The sequence below is a fragment of the Triturus cristatus genome, chromosome 1_2 (assembly GCF_964204655.1).
Source record: "Triturus cristatus chromosome 1_2, aTriCri1.1, whole genome shotgun sequence".
NCBI classification, from domain to species: Eukaryota; Metazoa; Chordata; class Amphibia; order Caudata; family Salamandridae; genus Triturus; species Triturus cristatus.
This window is the reverse complement of record NC_140580.1, coordinates 266,477,889-266,499,428: the sequence shown is the minus strand read 5'-3', so window position 1 is coordinate 266,499,428 and position 21,540 is coordinate 266,477,889. Positions and strand designations below refer to the sequence as shown.

The following is a 21,540-nucleotide window of genomic DNA, read 5'->3' as shown; positions in this document are numbered from 1 at the left end:
AGGTAACCCTTGTGGGCAGGCAGGACAGGAATGTGGAAGTATAAGCCCTAAAAGTCAAACACTACCATCCAGTCTCCTGGGTCCAGCGCAGAGAGGACTTGAGCGAGTGTTAGCATTTTGAATTTCTCCTTTTTCAGGAAGAAATAAAGAGGGTGTAGTTCTAGGACATGACGGAGGCCTCCATCCTTCTTGGGCATCAGAAAGTAGCGGGAATAACAACCACAACTTACTCCTGATGCTGGTACCCTCTTATGGCTCCCTTGACCAAGACAGCTGCCACTTACTGGCAGTACAACAAGATGTGGTCCTTTGTCAGCCTGTCCCAAGTGTGTGGCATGGGTGGAGGGGTAGCCACAAAGGGGAAGGACCAGCCCCTTAAGACAATCTGGGGAACCCAGCGGTTGCATGTTTTTGATCTCCAGTGGTGCAGATGGAGTATTCTGCCTCCTACTGGATGCCCACGATGATCAATGGGCAAACTGAATCCCAGAGCCGAATGGGAGCATTGACCCAAAAGGGACGCAGTGTTCATCGACCGCAGTGCCAAGCTGGAGGACGAAAACATAACTCTTCCTAAAGTATCCAGTCTTTTGGATTCCCTGTGCTGTGGTAGGGAATTTGCTGAGATTTACTCTGGAAGTGGAGGATTGATCCATTAAGCTTTCCGGAGTGGGATGCTGGAGGAGTAATTTAAGGTCTTCTGGGGCAGGGCAATGGCGGCAGGCAATTTTCCTATTCACAGGAACCCCTGTGCAGGGCTTGGACCAGGCCCGAGTAAGACGTCCACACCAGGAGACAATGATATAAAAATCTTCAACAATAGGGTTGAAAAAAGATCATTCAGAAAGCAACTGAGTGTAGCTCTTCTCTGGATCTGCGCTGACTGGCGTGGAAAGAAAAGAACTGATGTCAGGAGGCTGGTGTGGCGCCTATATAGGCACCAGGCATCACGTCCGGCACACACAACACCACGCGGAGCCAAACAACAACACTTACCGGCAAGCAGGGGGGACTGCTCTTGAAAAAATTCCAGATCCAGTCTGACGCATGAGGAATATTCTAAGGTAAGGAATTTGCAGCTTGAAGTCTTTATCAGATGACCCCGCTGGCCTGCCCACTGCTTGTCAGACCAGAGTCCACGGCCTTGAAATGACTGCCATCTCTGCAGCTGCTGCAGGACAGTTGTGAAGGCTCTTCGTCTATACCCAACCTTCTAGAATAGCTCTAAACATTCAGAATTGAGGTAGAAACTGTTTGACAGGGGTCAACAGCCCCAAGGAGCATTCTGTGGCTCTGCTGTCTTTAAAGCACTCCAATGCATGCCTTCTTGCCGAAAAGGTGGGACCCCTTATAAGGCATATCAATGAAAGGGGTTCATATATCACTAGAGAATTCTGTGGATCACATCTATGTGCGTTGACAAAGGGCAATACTGATACTGATTGACTTCTCCAGGCAATTCGAAGTATCTAGACGTGGGTGGTTAATGTTTTTGGCCACATCCTGTCCATAGTGAAATGCCTGGGAAGAGGCCCTAGGGAATTCTAGGACTGTTGGCTAAAGCCTGCTTGCAACATCCCAAAGGGCATGTGTTTAACGGCTAGCAAACAAACAAAACTTACAGGCCTAAATGCTAGATTGGCAGAAGAAAATATGCACTTGCCGAAGGCATCCATCCAGTTGTATTTCCTATCCAGAGGAGTGGTGAAAATCAGTTTTGATTTAACTTTACCGGTTGAGGCCAGTACAATAAGACTATCTACGGTGGGGTGCTTGGTGAGAAAATTCAGGTAACCAGGAGCTGGACTGTGACATCTATTTACTGGCATATTCACAGGTGGGCATGGGCAAGAATAATGCTTTAACCAAGTAGCCTTCAACCAAAGTACGAATGAGGCCATCATTAAAATGAGGTAAGGACTCAGAACTCACTGGATCAAGCTATAAAAATCTGTTTGAACATTTGGTTTGATCTCAATGGAAGATAGCTGAATGTTAGTGCCTCAGCTGCCCTCCAGACCACCAGGCAAATGAAGCACTATCTTAAGTTGATGGCCTAAATGGGGAGCCAAACTTCGTCTCAGAGTAGGTGTCAAGCTTACCAGCATTCTGTAACTCAATGTATAAGGCAGCATCAGTATAATAAGTCGGGGAGCAAGCCATACCTATTTCCTCCATCATACTCAACATCTTGGGGTGCCATCTGCTATGGTACACGATCAGAGGAAAAACCAAAAGGTGAAAAAGAGCCTCTTCTGGGATGTGACAGATACACTCAGAATCACAGTGAATGAGGACTGGTTGTGCTTTTGTAATTTCTTATCAGTGGCGTCAGTACTGGTGGTATTAGTACAGGTGTAGAGACAATGTGAGGCCGAAGTAGAAGTCTGTACCGGAGTCAGTACGGGTACATTGTAACTTGACTAGAGGTTCCTTCATTTCCATGAGACCATAAGGCGTACAAGAGGGAGCAGGAAACGCATTGAAAATTTGTGGGGTCAACGATGTCTCGGGAAATTAGAAGTGCGTCAGGACCAACTGGGGAATCAGTTCCATGGCTCGAGAGCTTGAGGGGGTGCAACGGACACTGTGATGCCCTTGTGCCTTCTCTTTGGGGTTAGAGGATGGGATAGGGTAGAGTTTAATGCTTGGGCCATGACTTCGCAGAGGACTTTGAGTGTGAAGTTGAACACGAGCAGCTTTGGGACAGAGTCCAAGCTCACAACTTTGAGTGTGAGTAGGACCCATGCAAAGGCAGCTACTTTTTGTATAGTGCGACATACAGCTTTGTCTCTATGTCTAAAAACTCCTTTGGGTGCATGAAGATGCACTTATCATACGACTTAAAGAGTCACGCCCCGAGCAAAGACACCAAAGACCAACTTTATACGGGTCCGTGACCGACATCTGCTTCCCTCAGTTGCTGCATGGCTTGAAACCTGTCGTTTTTGATGGGGACATCACTCCCTAGCACACTGCTGAAATTTTTACAAGACATTGGAAAACTGACAAAAACCAGAAACAGTGCTCTGGATCTGTGTCGGAAAGCATGGAAGCAGAGTCCAGACAACACCAGGCTATGTCTAGTGTGCCAAGTCCAAACCTTTCTGAAGTGCTCCATATGAAAGCTTCAGCCGTTGGTCCTCCCATACGTTTGAGCAACCAGGCAAATTAGTAGCCTACCAGTTTCTTCCCATCAAAATCCCTCTTTAGCTGCCAGGTTCAAGACCAAGGGAAGCCTCCGTGAGAGAGAACCTTGGAAACTGTGAAGGGCATTAAGGAGATATATACTGTTAAAAAAAAATCTGTGGGTCAGATCTTTACTTGATGTGTCCCAAGACGACTGCCAACTCTGTTATACCATTTTTTTTTCTCTCAACTCCCCTTCATATCTACCTCAATCCCTTCATCTATGTGCCATCCTCCTTTTCAGACAACACAATTAAGTCTGCCTATAAAAAGGATACAGTGTACTGACATACTAGCATTTAGGGGAAGACCATGCCGTCCACAATGCTTTCTTCTTTTATCTTTTCTGCTCCTTTCTAATCTGCTTGTTACTTTTCAGTCAAACTGTCCCTCAAAGCCGTTTGAGAAAAACTCAGAGTGCTGCAATGCAAAGATGCTTTTAAAGTTACCTTTGCATCAAAAGAGTTGTTACCAACCCGAAAGTCCACCTCAATCTCCTCATCCCTCACACGTCTGAATGGCTCTGCTGACTGAGATTTCTGCAATCAAAAAAGACAAATAATAAATAAATGAAGAGGAAGGAGGTGATCGATTTACCAATATATTAACTGAAGATTTTTGGAATCTCAATACTCTATTATTCATGGTGTACAAACGAAGAATAACGGTCTCAACTGCAGCAGTTTTCATTCACACCAGTTGTCACTGTAGGTTTAGTCAGATGCAAAAGGATTAGGTTACTTACCCTGTAAGCATCTATTTGGTGCATGTAGTCTAGTAGATTCACATGCTCAGCACACTCCTGGCATTTAGCTTTGAGCCCTGATGTTTGCAACTGGTTTCTCTTGGAAGAAGTCTTTCGAGTCAAGAGGTCCTGTGACTCCTTCTCTGGTAAGTAATGAGCATGGCTATGCGCTCCAAGTTCGGATTGTTTTTCTCCGCTATCTGGCTTACATAACATAACGTGTATTTGTGTGAAGCGCACGTTTCCCAGTGACGTTTCCTTGGTGTTGAATAACAGATGTTTATTCTTACCCAACTCAATGGATCTCATTTTATCGACCTCAGAAGGATGAAAGACTGAGTGGATCCCACCGGGATTTGAACCTGTGATCATGAGGTCAAACACTGGCCTCTACAGTGTACCGTTAGTCCACTAAGCCACCAGACGTATCCTTTGAAGCACATCCTTGATGCAGCTTTTTGAGGCCTTTTAGGCTCGGAGAAACAAGCATCATCGCCGAAGATGTGGAAGCTGAACATCGTGAAAGAGGTTTGACTTCGAAGAATCGCCAACCATTCGGTGCCTTTCGCCCGTGTCACAGAACGGTCCAGGAGCGGTGATAGAGCAGTTCCCATTGCGAAGGTGTCCTTGGTGTAACTCCAAACACCCGCACAACGATCTCCATTAAGTGTGCAATTTATGTTTATCCCTTGAACACAGCGAACAAGGCTTGCGGTTTGTCAACAATTCAATTTGAAAAGGACTCTACTATACCAGTGAGCTCAACGTCTGGCCCACAGCAGGGAAACCCATGTGGAACTCAAGCTATTGGCGGGAGAGGAAATTGTTGGTGCAGGTTTGAGACGCCAGCTAGTATGCACTACATTGGCTCCAGAGACTCCGACGTCCACACGGGGGGGTAGTGTTGCGATGAAGGCCAATGATCTATCTCTTTCGAGGTCCTTCCAGGAGGAGCCAGACTTTGAACCAGAGAAGACATTGGGCAGAAGACAAATACCACGCCAAGGGTCATGAGTACACATGCCCCTCGAGCCCCTAATTATAATTGCTTTACTCTTGCAATCAAAGCAATTTTATTTTGTATACTCAAAGTTTTTGTAAACTGAAGGCCGCATCTCCAGCAGTAAGAGAGGCAGAGGAGGTTGACAACATGTCAGTCTAAGCCTGGAATCCACCACCAGAGGGAGAGTCCAACACCTATGCAACTGCAGCACTGCTTTTAGTAAACTTGCCCGGCTCACTGGAAGGGATATGCTTCGACTAGTCTTTGTCCATGACAATATCACCCATTGGTACAATTATGCTAAGCCCTTCAAAAAATCTTTCTAGTACAGTAGCTTTATGGCAATGTATATAGATCTAGCTTGTGTTTCTGGTGGTTAAGGACCTTAAGATTTGCACTTATTGAAGGGTTAATTCTATATTATCTTGAGAGTCTGTCAAAAAAGACAGTCGCCACAAACAACATTTCATCAGTGGAGATTCTTGGGCAAGTGGGAAGGCAAACGGTGGGATATCCTTACAGTGCACCAAAGGAGAGATTTTTAAGCAAGCCAGTTAAGAGGGGACATCTAATGCTCAGCACTAGTGAGGGGGGTCAGAAATCAGAGTATATCTGGTGTATAGGAAATGGGTGAGATAAGACGGTAAATCCTTTGTCTAGTCTGCAGCAGGTCGCTTGAGCATAGTACGTTTTGCAAATCCCAGGATATGTAATAACACCACATCTTAAGGTATCAGAGTGCCAATTACGGTACATATTCCACTGGAAAATTCTGTCCCTGGACAGTCATCAGCCATGGAGAACGTCTGCCCATATAAAGAGTCTCCAACGCAACCCCTCTGCTAGGAACCAACTGTTTTATTAGTAGCAGTGAGCAGGAGCCATCTGGAATTGGGGCACGATACTATATCACTAATGGCCCAACCCTCAACAACAGAATGGGCCTCGATGGTCCCAACGCCATCTGCAATGGAGAAAGGAGTTTGGTTGTTCGCTGCACCCTATCCAGTGTCAATAGAAGCGACCAGAAGCATCAGCTCATGCCCACTAAAGGGTATACGGCCAACCACTGCAGAGAACCGAGTGGCAAAGAACCACTACCCATCATGTGTTCATCATTCACCGTGTTGGTCTTACGGTCAGTAGTTTACTCTATCTTGGTGAGGTGAAAGCAGCACAGGTAAATAAAACCACACGCTGCAGCTCACAATTCCTGGGATGAACGGTTGAGTCTGACACCCTACACCAGACAATCTATCGGATAGCCTGGCCTGGATCAGTCCACTTGCCCCAATAGTTCAGCCTCACAGAGGGAGGAGTCTACCAGCAATACCAGTTCATTGAGGGTACGCCAGTTTGGCACCAATGTTCAGTCTACAAGTGGAATACCTTGCCAGGGACCATGCTGGGGTGTGCAAAAGGTCCTCATCCAAGTGCACTCCGCCCGCACCCCAGAGCCAACTAGCGGCTAGGGCAGCTGCCAACCAATTAAAGATGTCCCTGGATACGGAACTCACACTTTGCCACAGTCTATACCATCTTGCCACTTTTGCCACAACCAATAGATGTGGAACGGCCTATATCTGGCAATGTACCAGGCAGTGTCAGCAGTGGTGGAATCATAGGCAGCAACCAAATGAAAGCCTGCTGTGCCCCTCTACATAGCTAGTCAAAAAGAGTTGCTCACCCACACCAGTTGCTCACTGTCTGCCTTCCAGGCGAGACTGCCTCTGGCAGAAAACAGGAAGAGCCTGGGCCTCAAATTGTAGCTCAGAGCAGCCAGCAGGTGTAGGACTCGATGTAAACTGAAAATGAGATCCTGTGCACACGTATGGATAATTAGCTGGTCCTGTATGTTTTACATACAGGACCAGCTAATTATCCATACGTGTGCACAGGATCTCATTTTCAGTTTTTGTTGTAGGTCTGGACCTACGCATTGCAGGGGTAATTTCATTGGGTTTGTCACCCCTGACCTAGTGGCACCGGACATCTTTGTTCACTTGACTAACCACTTACACGCTCGAGCGCCAAGCATCCTCCAAATAATCAAACCCTTACCACTGTTATCTCAATGTAAACTGCTCTGATGCTATTGTCTTAAGACTCAGGATGCTGTAGGTGACGGGCATTGTGGCCTCCTCAGAAACACCCCCATGGCTCTCTACTTGACTGTAAATGAAAGGTATTTCTTTAGCGTCATCCATTGAGAATGACTATAAGACACCCCTATCTATCTAGGATAATTTCCAAGACACTTTCCAGTATATTGTTCAGATCTAGGTTTGTTTTTGCAGGGGATAGAGGGGTTGTGATATAGGTGAAAATTTTCAAATATCAGCTGGAGAAATGTCCATCGTGTGAGTGCCTGGAACAGAGAAAGGAGGAGTAGGTGTAACAAACATCGTCAAATGCAGGAATTGCAATGAGACTTGCAGAGGGTTCCATAAGTCTTCATGATTTACAAACAACTATGGAGGGTGGAATCAATGCAGAAGTAGAAATCCTTGACAAAAAATTATTGACTTCATAAATTGCCACAACCTCGACCCAGAATATCTGTAAAACGAAATTATGCAAACTGTGCAAGTAGATGTCTCAAAGTTGATTGTCTCCAGTCCTTGTTAAAGAGAGAGTCAGGATGACAAACCACTGAGATATTGGGGTCATCTCTGCTTGATATAATTGAGACACAGTCTGTTAACAAAAAAATGCAGGTGCTTTTCTTTTCCAAAAGAAACAATGACGCAAGAAAGGAAAACAAGGAAGAGGAGCCTGTAGATCAACAGAAAACACTCCTGATAGGAAAAGAACATGTTGTACACTCTCACAGATACTCCAGGACACAAACAAAAGTAAACTGAAAAAAAAGTTTGAGTCAGAATCAGCCATCATAAAAACATTTCACACCTAGTAGAAATAATTAGCTGCCTAAGGGACTCCTCTTTTCTGGGCTTGGTGGGATATGGCGCAGTTACAATATTCTAAAAGGAGCTGGGGCAGTTTTCTAGTACCTCCAAGCTAGAAAAAACAAGTTACTTACCTGTACACTGTGGTTCTCCAGTATTTATATCTTTTATAGATTCACATGCTTCAACCTTTCCCATCGCCATGGAAGGAGCCCCACTTTAACAGTAGAATAGCAATATAAAAGCTAAAAGGACAATCTCCCTTGAGAATTAATAGCATTTAGTAACCAGTTAGCCTCATTAAAGAACACCCAAACTCCAGCCAATCACATCGCAGACCCTTGAGTATCCAGGGCCACCTATACCTCAGATTTCGTCCAAGAGGTATGGAAGGGTGCACCTGTAAGGGGGGGATTGAGGGCCGCATGTGAATCTATAAAAGATATCAATAGCGGAGAACCACAGTGTACAGGTAAGTAGCTTGTTTTTTCTCCAGTATTGTATCTTTTATAGATTCACATGCTTGAATAAGACTTGTAAGCAGTACATAATAATAAATGGTGGTGGGAAAAACAGGCAAACCATCCCACCATGCGACAATGTCATCACCTAAAAATGAAACAAGTAACATACCTTCAGCGGATATAAAATATACATATATGTAACATTTGCAAGAAGTAATAACAATAGTAACAATAACAAAAAATATTCTCAATAAACCTCAATAAACTGAGGCTTACCTTAAGTGAACAGATGACGAAGGGCCGCTTGCCAGCCGCAGTATCCATCTTTCGCAAAGTATCCAGGCAGTAGTGCCTTGTGAAGGTATGGACATTTGTCCATGCCGCCCCTGCAGATCTCTGGTAGGGACACACCTGCAAATAGGGCCGAGGACGTTGCCATCTTCCTCGTGCAATGGGCAGACACTTTAGAAGTAAGCGTTCGTCCCGCTCTTTCATGGCAGTACGTTATAGTGGAAGAAACCCAACGAGCAACTGAAGCTCTAGTCAAAGCTTGACCCTTCCTAGGGAGAGAGAAGGCGATGAGTAGTTGGGTAGATTTACAAAAAGGTCTTGTCCTTTGAAGGTAGAACTTCAAACATCGTTTGATGTCCAAGGAATGGAGAGCTCTCGCCGATGGTGTAGACAAAGTAGGTAAAAATGAAGGCAGGAATACAGGTTCATTCAGATGGAACGTGGTAGGTACCTTGGGTATGAACGAGGGATTAGTACACAGCACCACTCTATCCTGCAGGAATTGAAGATAGGGTTCTGTTGATGTGAAAGCTTGAATTTCAAAAATACGGCAAGCAGACGTGATGGCTAAGAGAAAAGCCACCTTCCAAGAGAGGAATTTCAGATCACACTTGTGAATTGGTTCGAATGGTGTTTTCATGAGATGAGACAACACAATGTTCAATTGCCAGAGCACTGGAGGAGACTGAACAGGCCGGTAGGCTCAAACAAGACCTTTCATAAATTCCTTCACAAGTCTATAGGACCATTGGGACGACAGGCTCAAACGTCTCCTATACTTTGAAATTGCGGCCAAATTAACTTTAATCAAAGAATGGGAAAGGCCAGCTTTTGCCAGAGATAAGAGATATGGCAAAACCTCCTCAGGAGAACTAGAGAGCGGGTGGCAGGAGTGTTTTGTACAGCAGGAGCAGAATCTTTTCCATTTGGCTGAATAACACTTGACCGTTGAGGGAGCACGGGCATTGTTAAGAATGGAACGGCACTCCTTAGAGATAGCTAAGTCACCAAACTCTATATGGTGAGGAGCCAGGCTGACAAGTGAAGAGAGTGAATCTGTGGATGACCCACCTGGCCTTGGTCCATGGAAAGTAGACACTACGAATGATAAAGACGTATTGGAGAAGCCTCTGATAGGCGAAACAGCTCTGTGAACCAGTATTGCCTTGCCCACACCAGGGCAATGAGAATGACGCGGCAAGGCTCTCATTTCATCTTCTGTAGAATCTTTAGTATTAATGGGAACGTGTAAGCAAATGTCCCTTCTCAGGAAAAATGGAAGATCTTACCCAGAGAACCAGGCTGAGGAAATCTGCTGGCGTAGAATTAACTTTTTGTTGAGTAATGTAGTGAACAGATCCAGGATTGGCGATCGCCAACAGAGATTTTTTTTTCTCCAGCTGAACAGCATCCAATTCCCACTCGTGACACTGCTTGGTATCTCTGCTGAGCGAATCAGCCCATTCGTTTAGCAACCCTAGAATGCCCTGGATTTGTAAGGAAATATTGTGGTGAATTGGCTAATTCCAAATTCGTTGCGCCCGACTTGAAAGAGCCAGAGATCTCGTCCCTCCTTGGTTCTGCACATAGAACACAGTGGTTGTGTTGTCCGTGTGGATGAGGATTGACAAACCCTTTATCCTTGGTTGGAAGGAACGGAGCCCTAGAAAAACTGCCTTCAGCTCCAACAGGCTGATGTGGCTTAGAGACTCCTGGTCCAACCACCTCCCTTGAACCTGAAGTTCCTGGAGGTGAGCTCCCCATCCTTCCATGGAAGCGTCAGTTGTCTGATCATCAAATGCTTCAGTAGAAGGAAGGATAGGCCTTGAGAGATTGCTTCTTAATATCCACCAAGACATTGTCCTGATCATCTGAGGCGTGATTGACAGAGTGTCTTTGAAGGAGCCTCGACCTTGTATCAATTGGGCATCGAGCTGCTCCTGAAGAGGCCTCATCCGCAATCAACAGTGAGGAATCAACAGAATGCAAGATGACATCATCCCCAACATTGATTTGTAAATAGTCACAGAAACAAACTTTTTTGAGGACAGGGACTGAACTATCCTTAGAAGACGAGAAATGATTTCCTCTGTGGGAAAAGCCATTGAGCGGTTGGTGTCTAACATCGCTCCCAGAAGCACCAGAGACTTGGAAAGAAGGAGTGAAGGCTTATTTACGTTGAGATTGAGACCCAGAGAGCGAAAAAGGCAAAGACAGGCATTCCTGGACTTTCTTGCACCTTGAAATGTTGGAGCCTTGTCCAACCAGTCGTCCAGGTAGGGAAACACCTGGTGACTGGAGTGCCGGAGATGGGCTGCTACTGGCGCCAAGCATTTGGTGAAAACCCTGGGCGCAGACTTTAGCCCGAAAGGTAGCACCTTGAACTGGTAGTGGCACCCTGCCACTTGGAACCTGAGGAAACGATGGTGCTTTGGATGAATAGGAATATGGAAATATGCATTCAGAAGATCCAAGGAGGTCATGTAATATCCTGAATCAAAGAGAAGGAGAATCTCCTGCAGCGACAACATCCGAAACGGCTGACTTTTGATTAACTTGTTCAACAACCTGAGGTCCTTAACCCGACTCCATTTTCTGGACTTTTTCTTTATCAGAAAAAAGTGGGAGTAGAAACCAAAGTTGCGCTGGCTGCGTGGCACTATGTCTATTGCCTGTTTGTCGATGAGGAGTTTTATCTCCCTTTTGAGAAGCACCAGATGGCTGTGAGAAGTCTTTCTTGGGGGAAAATCCGGAGGTTGTTGAAGAAATTCCAGGGTGTGACCATGGTTCAAAACATCCAACACCCATCTGTCGGATGAAATGGAGCTCCATGGAACAAAGAATTTGGAGCAATCTTGAGCCGAATGTAGTGGGACTGGGGTGATGGGTGCCTGATAAGACTCATTGCCTTCTGCCTGAGTCATGGGATTTCCCTCCAGATGAGGGTAGTCTTTGAGCTGGAGCCCTGGTGTAAGTGGGTTCAGGCGTCTGCCGAAAGGACTGGGCAGAGTATTGAGGTCAGAAACCTTGTTGGTAATAAGGTTGAAAACGCTGCTGAAGCTGGGGCCGAGATGGAAATTGACCCCTTCCCCTTCCTTGAAAATAAGAGAACCTTTTCTGTTGCAGATTGGCTAAAGATATCTGTGTCAGATTTGATAGCCTGAAGTGTCTCATCCACAGGCTTGCCGAACGGCATGTCCAGCATCTTTAGCTTGGACTTCTGAGTGAAATGTCGTCTCTCTCAGTCAGACCTGTCTGCGCAACACTGCAGTGCCTATCATCTGCCTAAAGGCAGTAGAAGAAATGTCTATTGCCACATCAATGGATTCCTCTAAGGCTCTCTCACCCTTTAAAAGAATATCTTTTGCTTCCTTTTTCTTGTCTTCAGGCAGAAATTCCAGAAAAGGATCAATGTCTGACCACATCTCCCTATCATACCTCCCAAGGATGGCCATGGCATTGGAGGCTCTGATGGCTGTAGCCGACAGTGCGGAAACTCTCTTCCAGATACTGTCCAAACTACATCCTTCCTTGTCTGGCGGGGCGGTACATGGGGAAACAGGGCTCTTACATCTTCTTTCAGCAGCTTGCATTATTGCCGAATCAGGCTTCGGATGGCCGAAGAGACATGCCAGAGAAAATTCCGGTTCTCTGTACTTTTTGTCCAGTTTTGGAATGACTGCTGGCACAGAAGCTGGATTTGTCATTAATTTAATGCCTTCTTGCCACAAGAAGTCGACAATAGGGATTGCCGTAACAGAATGCTGCGTGGTAGCCTTGAAGTCGTATAAGAAGCATTCTGCTTGCTTGACGCGCATGGGAAGGTCAAAGTGTTTCAACGCTCTTTGAAGGAGGTCATGGAAGTCGCTGATATCTGCTGGAGGAGAGTCAGCCACTGGCAGTGTGGGAGAAAGCGGTGTATGTACCACATAATCCATCCACTCATCATGGACATTAGGTTCTTTCAATTGTTGGTCACCACTGTCTCATGCTCTAGTAGGAATCTGCAGGGGAGGTAAGGACTTTTGTTTTAGCGGAGCAGGTGGGGTTTCTTGATCTGGAGTAATAGCAGGCTCCTCCTGTCGAGAAACTGGCATTTGAGCCACATTAGCCTCATAGAACCATTTATAACAGTCACTTAGCATCATACGCAAGTCAGTGACATCGGAACGTTAATGGAGGGTTCTTGTTGAGGGTCCTCCTCTTCCTGCTCTTAGTAAGGGTAATGTTCTTGAAAGGTGTCCAAGCTCTGCATACCTGAGCGTCTGTCTGAAAAGGAATAATCACCTTCCAAGTATGCAGAAGGGTCATCTGGTTGATCATCATCTTCAGATTTCTGGCACTTTATTCTCAATTGAGAGGAGCTGTATGCAGGGCCATAAGGACCTTCATCCTCCGATTCCTGAAAATCCAAGAGGCGAGAAGGAGGCAGAGGAGAGATTTTGGGAAAGTCCTGTAATAATGAAGGAATTGTTTTGGAGACTGGCATGTCCATTTTCTTCGCTGACGGGATCGTCACCAGAGCCTGCACCGACGATGTGGAAATATCCATCGACGGGCGGAGACGCTTGTTGGCGGTGCAGCATCCAGCAGAACCGTAGACAGTGAAGCTCTTGACGACGAAAAACTCCTTACCGAAGCCATCGACATCATCTTTTTTGGGCATGGGACGAACCAGGTTGCTGTTTTTTCGCCCTTTTTTCCACCGAAGACTCCTTGTTTTGACATCTCGATTACTTTAGATCTTTCTCAACAGAAGAAAGATACTCTTCCTTCCTTTTCTTAGAGGAGGTATGAGGCCTTTCCTTACTCTTGGAGTCAGATTACCTCACAGATTTTCTCTTTTGATGCCAAATGAGAAGTCTTTCCTCACGATCTTTGAGGGTTTTTGATGAAAAAGTCCGGCAGTGCTTACAGTCTTTAGGTTAGTGATCTGGGTAAAGGCAGTATAAGCACTCTTTATGAGGGTCTTCTGAGAAAAGCCTGGACTTTCCACAAGTCTTGCAGGGCCTAAACATCTCTTTTTTTACTCTGACATTCTGCAGCAAATACAGAAATAATGGAGTAAACTCACTTTCTAGCAGCGCCTCAGTTGAAGAGAAGGTGGAGGGAAAGGGACTGCTAGCTCAAAGTTGAAAAGTTCAATATAGAAACACTGTGACTGAGCAGAGATCAGGGAGACTCCCTAACGCACAACGTGTGGTAAGAAATCTGAGGTATGGTGGCCCTGCAGGAGATGGATACTCAAGGGTCTGCGATGTGATTGGCTGGCGTTTGGATGTTCTTTAATAATGCTGTTTACTAAATGCTATTGATTCTCAAGGGAGATTGTCCTTTTAGCTTTTATACTGCTATTTTACTGTTACAGTGGGACTCTCACCATGACAACGGGGAACATTCAAGCATGTTAATCTATAAAAGATACAATACTGGAGAAGTAGACCACTTCCTGCTTTCTTTATATTTTTAGAGGAGAAAGGCAGTGATTTTTTCAGTCACATGCACTGGGATAAACAATTCCAGTGACAGTAATACACTACCTCCTATAGGCATGTCTTCTATTTATGTTTATTTCAAATTAAAAAATATCTGTATTTTAAAGAAAGCTATTGCAGAGATAGTGTATCTTCTATAAATAACAAACAGAATCCTATGATAGAGAAGTGCGTCTGGTCTGGTGATAATAGGGAGAATTAGGGGAAAGAATTAGACGTGAATATATGGGATTTATAAGAAAGGGGTGGAGAGTATGGAGGGGCGTTGGCTCGTGCGAGCATGAGAGTGTCAAAGCCTGGAGAAGGAGGAGATAGGGCCTTGAAGAGGAAGGTTAGGGGATTAAGGTTGGTCAGATGTTGACAGTTTAGGTATCTTAGACAGAAAGGTATGTATGCAAAGAGGACTGCAACTAAAAGTTGTTCGCACTATTCAGATGAGTTACTCATTGCTGCCTATTTCAATTGCTGATACTATTGTTAGGACATAGCTACTGTTTTAGTGCCTTTACTTTTTGGGTTTAAAATGAGAGAAAGGTGATTAGAGTGTTGGTGAGTGTTCCCATATTGTGGAATCAGAGAGGAACTAGGCTTTGATAGAAGAAACTAGCATGTTTGTGCAATGGAAGTAACCTGAGCAGTAGCAGCTGAATTACCAGAGTTTAAAGACGCGCGCCCAGGAGATAAACATACTAATGCTACTATGAGCAGAGTTCCACATTCTGGTCTGTGTGGACTAGCTGGACTCTTTTGGGGGGAGCAGCACTACCAGTGTGCGCAATCATTGGTGGGTAGATTATGACTGGGTGAATCACAAGGGAGTGTAGTTCCTAAGGGAGGGAAAGGAAGGTCTTTTCAAAAAGTGCCCTCACACATCCCGAAGGATGTCATGCTTCATCATTGGCCCTGCTCCTCATCGGACCGGCGCTGCAATGCCCGACGTGCACCCGTGAAGGGGCTCCTTGGCGGAGATCTTTTGGTGATGAAGCAGTAGGGTGAGTGTGTGGGCTAGGTAGTGCAGTGAGTGTGAAGGATAAAATAGGTTTAGGTATTCCCTAACTAATTGTAGTTATTTACAAGGGACACTAGCGTAGCTAAAATACTGGGCCCTAACTAGATGTAATGATCCTATAGGGCTGTTGTGGTGCTTAAGGTCAACATGTTTCGTGCCTATTAGCCCCTAACGGGTCAAGTGGTACTTCATCAGGACCAAAGAAAATAAGTACTCTGGCACTATAGCAATACTGGTTCAGTAAATACCAATCCGTAACCAGATGCAAGTTTAAGTGCCCCGGGTCACACAGGACCCTGAGTGAGGGTAGGATCGAAGCAAGTGTTCTTTAGACCTGCCAACAGAGCAAAGCTCTGCCATCCCCGTCAGCCTTAAGCCCTTCATTGTTGGGGTCTTTAATCTCGGGATCCTTTGACCCGGGGCACTTAAACTTGCATCTGGTTACGGATTGATATTTACTGAACCAGTATTGCTATAGTATAGTATAAACTTGCATCTGCACTGATTAATTTTAAATGGACACTGACTGTTTGAGAAAAGAGAATGTATTTTTTGGAAGCCACTAGGACAGATTTAAAAAAAGTAACATTTTTGTAGTAGACAAGTGTGATTCAATTCTACCTTTAGACGGACTTTTTAATACCATTTTAATCCATATGGACACACCCCGAAATCACTGAAAGTCTTTTGCCCCTTTGACCTCCGATAACAGCAGCCTTAAACATCATTCACCATTTTCTTCTGCTGTATATAACTGAGGAGGTCATTGGGTGTTTGTGGTGACTAAGACATGGTTTTCCAGATTTTGAATGATGAATGCACAAGGGTTTACATGGGTAAAGGCGCTCAGTAATACCTAAGGACACATGCAGTCACTAAGGGTTTCTGTTTATTGCTCCCTCTCTATCATCCATGTATTGCCCCTGAACAACTTTTACTAAGATTTCATAACTATGCAGTTGAGCTACAGATAAACATATGCTATCTAGAGCTCCTGGTAATACTGTATCTACTGTCACTCTTATTCCATTCTCGAATGATAAGAGACAGTTTAGTCTTAATAAAGATACAATCATTGCTACTTTTAGGATCTGTTAAAACAGAAAAGAAACTAAGAACAACATAAATGCAAATTCACATTATAATAACTGCTTGCTAGGGGAAATCAGCTGGTAGCCATTTTTGACAGATGAATAGAAATTCATGTTAATACCACAATGGCATGAAATAAGTTACTTACCTGTAAATGCAGTTATCCTGTATTGATATCTTTCATTGATTCAAATGCTTGAATTATTTCCCGTCGAAGTGGGAGTCCCACAGTACTATAAATAAAACAGTACTACAAAAAAAAATGAGGGTAGGCTATCATGGTAAAAACCATGAATTTAATAGCCTATCTATCTCCTTTTAAAAAATAACATTTCAAAAAAGGACCACATTTTAGATATAGCCCATCAGAACCGAGAACCCTCTAGAACCTTCCCAAGAGAGGCTGAATTCCTCAGATTTTCCAGTAAAGTGCGGATAGGAATACTGAAGCATAAGCGGAACCTCTCAGGGGAGGAGGGTTGGTTGCATGTGAATCTATGAAAGACACCAATACTGGATAACTGCAGTTAACAGGTAAGTAACTTATTTCTTACCCAGTACTGGGGTATCTTTCATAGATTCACATGCTTGAATCAGAATGGCAAGCAGTATTGAAAACAATTAAGTACTTTTAGAGGATGGTGGGTAGTACTAGAACCATAATAGGCTGTGTATACAAGCAAATATCTCTTGTGAGAGACATATAGCATAACCATATGAACACAATATGTATAGACATGAGAATACGTATCACTAATATATTTTAAAGCAAGCATAATTTAATTAATGAATAAAAAAAGACATTTGATACACAGGTCAACATAAAGCAGAATGAAACTCCTCTTTTTAAAGAGGCTCACCTTACTGAAATAAATGGAGAAGCACTGCCTGTCCCACAGTTGCGTCAGCATGTTGCGTGAATGAGTGCGTGGTTTCCCACGTTGCCGCTCTGCAGAACTGTTTCAATGGGATTCCTGTGAACATAGCAGCCGAGCTGGAGACTGCTCTTGTGGAGTATGCTTTAACTAGTCTAGTCAAAGTCTTGCCTGCCTTATCGTGGCAAAACTTTATTCTTGCTGCAATCCATTTGGCAATAGTATCCTTTGTAACACCTGTTCCTTGAGGATCTTGTCCATAGGCTACAAACAGCTGACCAGTCTTGCAAATAGCCTTAGTCTTTTGCAGACAGAATTTAAAACACCCTTTACTGTCTAAAGTGTGCAGAGCTCGTTCCGCTGGTGTAACTGGATCAGGGAAGAAAGTTCTGAGAAGGATAGGCTTGTTATGGTGAAACTGCGACTGAACATTTGGAATGAATTTTGGTTCGTTCTGAGGATTACCGTTTCAATCATGAAGCGTAGAGAGGGTTGTTTTATAGTGAAAGCCTGTAGTTCGCTGAGACTTCTGGTGGATGTCAAAGTGAGCAAAAGTGCAACCGTTAACGTTAGATATTTGATGACTGCCCTATGGATGGGTTCAAAGGGTTGCCTCATCAATTGCGATAGTACTATATTCAAGTGCCACTCCGGAGGAGGAGGTTGTACAGGAGGAAAGGTTTGAAACAAGCCTTTCATGAATTGCTTTACAATTCTGGTGGAATAGAGACAGGAGTTTAGGCAAGCGTCTATATTGAGACATAGCAATATATAGCAGAGAGATCAACTTTAACTAAAGAATATACCAGGCCTGATTTTGCCAGGGAAAGCAGGTACGGAAGGATTTGTTCTGGAGTAGATAGGTATGGATTTAATTTGTTTTGATGGTACCAGAGACAAAATCTACTCTATTTCAGCAAGTATGATTATTATTCAGATACTTAAACTCATAGAATTCAGGAGCCACGCATGCAATCAGAGCGACGCTGGCTTAGTGCGACGTATCGTTCCTGAATATAGGGTTGGTGTCAGTAGAAGGTGTATGCACCTGGCTTCTGAGAGAAGGAGAAGCTCTGAGAACCAGTATTGTCTGGGCCACCTGGGGATGGGGGAAAAGCGTAAGCATATTTCCCAGACCAATGCACTGAAAGGGCATTACCCGGTAGTTTGGGAGAGGGAATCAGCATCTGGAATTGAAATTGGTTGCAAACAGGTCCAGGGCCAGTTTACCCCACTGCAAGAAGATCCTGTGTAACTGATCCTGGTCCAGCTCCCACTTGTGGCAAATGTCTGTTGTCCTGCTGAGGGAGTCTTCCAGAGTATTCCGAAGCCCTGGGACATGCTCTGTTTTTAGAGATATTCCATGGTCCGTGTACCAATTCCAGAGCTCTTAAGCCTCTGGAGAAAGTGTAAGATTTGGTTTCTCCCTGTTTATTGATATAGAACATGCTGGTGGTCTCTGTTCGGACCAACACCGATGATCGCTCTAACCGAGGAAGGAAAGCCTAGAGAGAGAAAAAGATGGCTTTGAGCTCCAGCCTATTGATGGGCATTAGTCGGTGGGATGATAACCATTTTCCTTGTATTTGGAGGTCTTGCAGATGCCTCCCCAAAGCTCCATTGAAGCATCTGTGACAGGCCGAAAGATGCGATGTTAGGCTCATCTGAAAACCTCTCATGCATGGAGCGATAGAGATCATGATGAAGGATCCTGTTGTTTGAATCCATTGCAGTTGAAGTTCTTGTAATGGCCATATGTGAAGACAAGCTAGAGGTTCTAAGTCGATTGCTGAAGACAGCATTCCCAGTAGCGACTTGTATGTGCTCACTGAAGTGCACTGTTTTCTTGATAGGTTGAGGGCCAAGGTTTGCAACCGTTTCTGCCTGACTCGAAAGAGGAAGCTTTGTTCTGGGTTGTGTCTAGATCGGCTCCCAGGAACCTCAATGTCTGACTGGGAACGATTGACGAATTTAGTTGGATTAGAGCAAGGCCCAACTAGAGAAAGAGTCATGTAGGCTTCTGTAGCTCTGACAGATTGACGGGCGGTTAAAGCTTTTAGGAGCCAGTGGTCCACGAATGGGAATACTTGATGACCGTGGTTACGTAAGGCAACAGCAACTTGGGGCTAGGAATTTTGTGAATATCTGTGGAGTGGATTTCAGGGCAAAGGGAAGGGCTTGGACCGGATAATGGGACCAGCTACTGTGTATCGGAGGAATTTTCAATGTTTGGGCGAATAGGAACATGAAAGTAAGCATCCTCCAGATCCAGAGATGTCATTTTTTTTTTTTTTAAAACCGTTTTTATTGCAGAACAATAACAGCAGTAGCATACATTATTACTTTGCCAGCATCACTGATACTAATGCCACAGATCCTGTGGCCATTCAAACAGCCGTACACAGCTCATGAGCCCACATCCCGGAGGCCGGGCAGCGATGGTTAGGGATCATCAGACTGAACTGTAGTGCGAGCTTTACGTTTGCCGCTAACAAGGTAGGGTGACTACGTTCCGCTTTAGAGTTTTCCCCCCCCTCCCTGTCCCCTGCCCCCAACACTGCCCCACCCCCATCCCATTCCCCGGTCCCCTCCCTCCCTCCCCACCTCCCGTGCTCACTCCCGCAACTGCGACTTTCCCGGCTCTTATCCAGAGATGTCATGTTGTCTTCACTGTTTAGGCATTGAAGGATATTTGAGAGAGTAATCATCCTGAAGGTTTGATTTTTGAGGAATTTGTTGACCTGTCTACGGTCTAAAATAGGTCTCCTCTCCCCTGATTCCATGCGCATCAAGAAAACAACGGGAGTAAAAACTTGTTCCTATTTGCACTACAGGAACTTTCTCTGTTGCACCCTTTTTTAGCATAATCTTCATCTCCTGTTTTAGTAAGTAAAGACAAGGGGGGGGGGGGGTGAGATCCCCTGGGAGGAGTGTTTGATGGACATTTGACAAACTCTAGAGTGTGTCCATAGGATATCAAGTCTAGGACCCATCTGCCCACTGTAATACTGCGCCACTGATGGTTGTGATTAGAAATGTTCACCCCTACTGGGGGGGAGGACAGGCAGTAGCTGGTACCCCAATGCGGTCACTGCTTGCAACCCGAGTCCCTGTGTTTGTGGTTTTCTGTGAGAGCCCTGCTTTGAGAAATCAGCTGTAGTTGGTTATTGATATGCTGGTTACCTTGTCAATATTGTTGAAAGGCACGATACTGTTGAGTGGGATGGTAGGTACCTCTATATCCTGAGAAACTCTGTCCACGTGCTCTAGAAAAGGGTATTTTATGATATTGCAGGTACCCCAGCGACTTGGCCATGTCTGTATCAGTCTTAAAGGCTAATAGAGCTTCATCAATGTGTTTCCTCAATAAACTGTCGCCACCTTAAGCCATGTCCAGGATTTTGCTCTAAGCCACCCTTGGTATCTTAATACAGCCGCGTTGGCTAGTTGTCGGAAGCCTGTGGTGCCTTTGTCCATGGCTCAGTCTATTATTTCAGCAGCTGTGCGTTCTCCATCTGCCAGAATTGTCAGAAACCAAGAATAGCCATGGTTGGCAGCTCGCACAGTGATTGCTGACATGGAAGAAAATCGCTTTCCGATGGTATATACGTGATGTCCTCCTTTGTATGGAGGGAATGTGATGGGGGTTGAAGGATTTTTGATCTCCAATGTGCCGCTTGAGAAATTACAGAGTCCGGCTTGAGATGAACCGTAAGGCATGCCGGTGAATCCTCAGATGCTCTGTATTTTTTTGTCTATTCTGGGAAATACAGGGACATCTGTGGCAGGTGACCTTTTCAATTAAAGTCCCTCCTGCCAGATATGGTCGTTAATAGGTATGGACCTTAGTGACTTTCTTGGCTGTTCTTTAAAATCATAACGGAAGCAATCTGATTGCTTCTCTATTGTGGGCAGATGAAATCTGGATGTAGCCCTAACCATCAAGTTATGAAAACCTCCGATATCTTCCGGAGGAGAGTCGGAAGGATGATATGGAGGTGGAGATGGCATGGGTATGATGTAATTGTCCTATTCACCCACAGGCAGTGGAGGGTCCTGGATTTCGCCCTCTTCCAGGTCATTTTTTTTTTAAAGTTTCCAAAACCTTTATTCAGCATGTAATGGCCATACACAGCACAAAGCCTACAACCATACGTGGCCGGCAGCGTGTTATAGCAATAAAAGAGTATAGGTTTACACAGCGTATCGCCAACAACCCAAGAGGGCCAGCCACGTCAAGAAGTATATGCAGGTTTTGCTGTTTAATGAAACAAGGGGTCCCAACCCCTCCTAATGTTAAAGAACAACACCAAGTGAGCCGCAATTTTTGCCCCCAGTGCCGGCGGTTCCTGCGGATATTCCAGGGTACAGGCCCATATTCCCTCCCGCAGATGAGCATAAAGGAATGTTTCCATACCACTTGGGGGAGGATCGGCACATAACTGCTGTAGTGTAGCAAACTGAAGAA

General features: G+C 44.9%; 1 protein-coding gene across 6 annotated transcripts in view; it reads right to left on the bottom strand.

Annotated features, from left to right (window-relative positions):
* LOC146867141 (uncharacterized) overlaps nt 1–21,540 on the bottom strand; it is a 799,234-nt gene that overhangs the window by 132,704 nt on the left and 644,990 nt on the right. For all 6 annotated transcript variants that reach the window (XM_085603589.1, XM_085603590.1, XM_085603591.1 and 3 more), the window contains one exon: nt 3,639–3,728. In XM_085603589.1, coding sequence (XP_085459715.1) covers nt 3,639–3,728 — 90 coding nt within the window. The remainder of the gene's footprint in view (nt 1–3,638; nt 3,729–21,540) is intronic.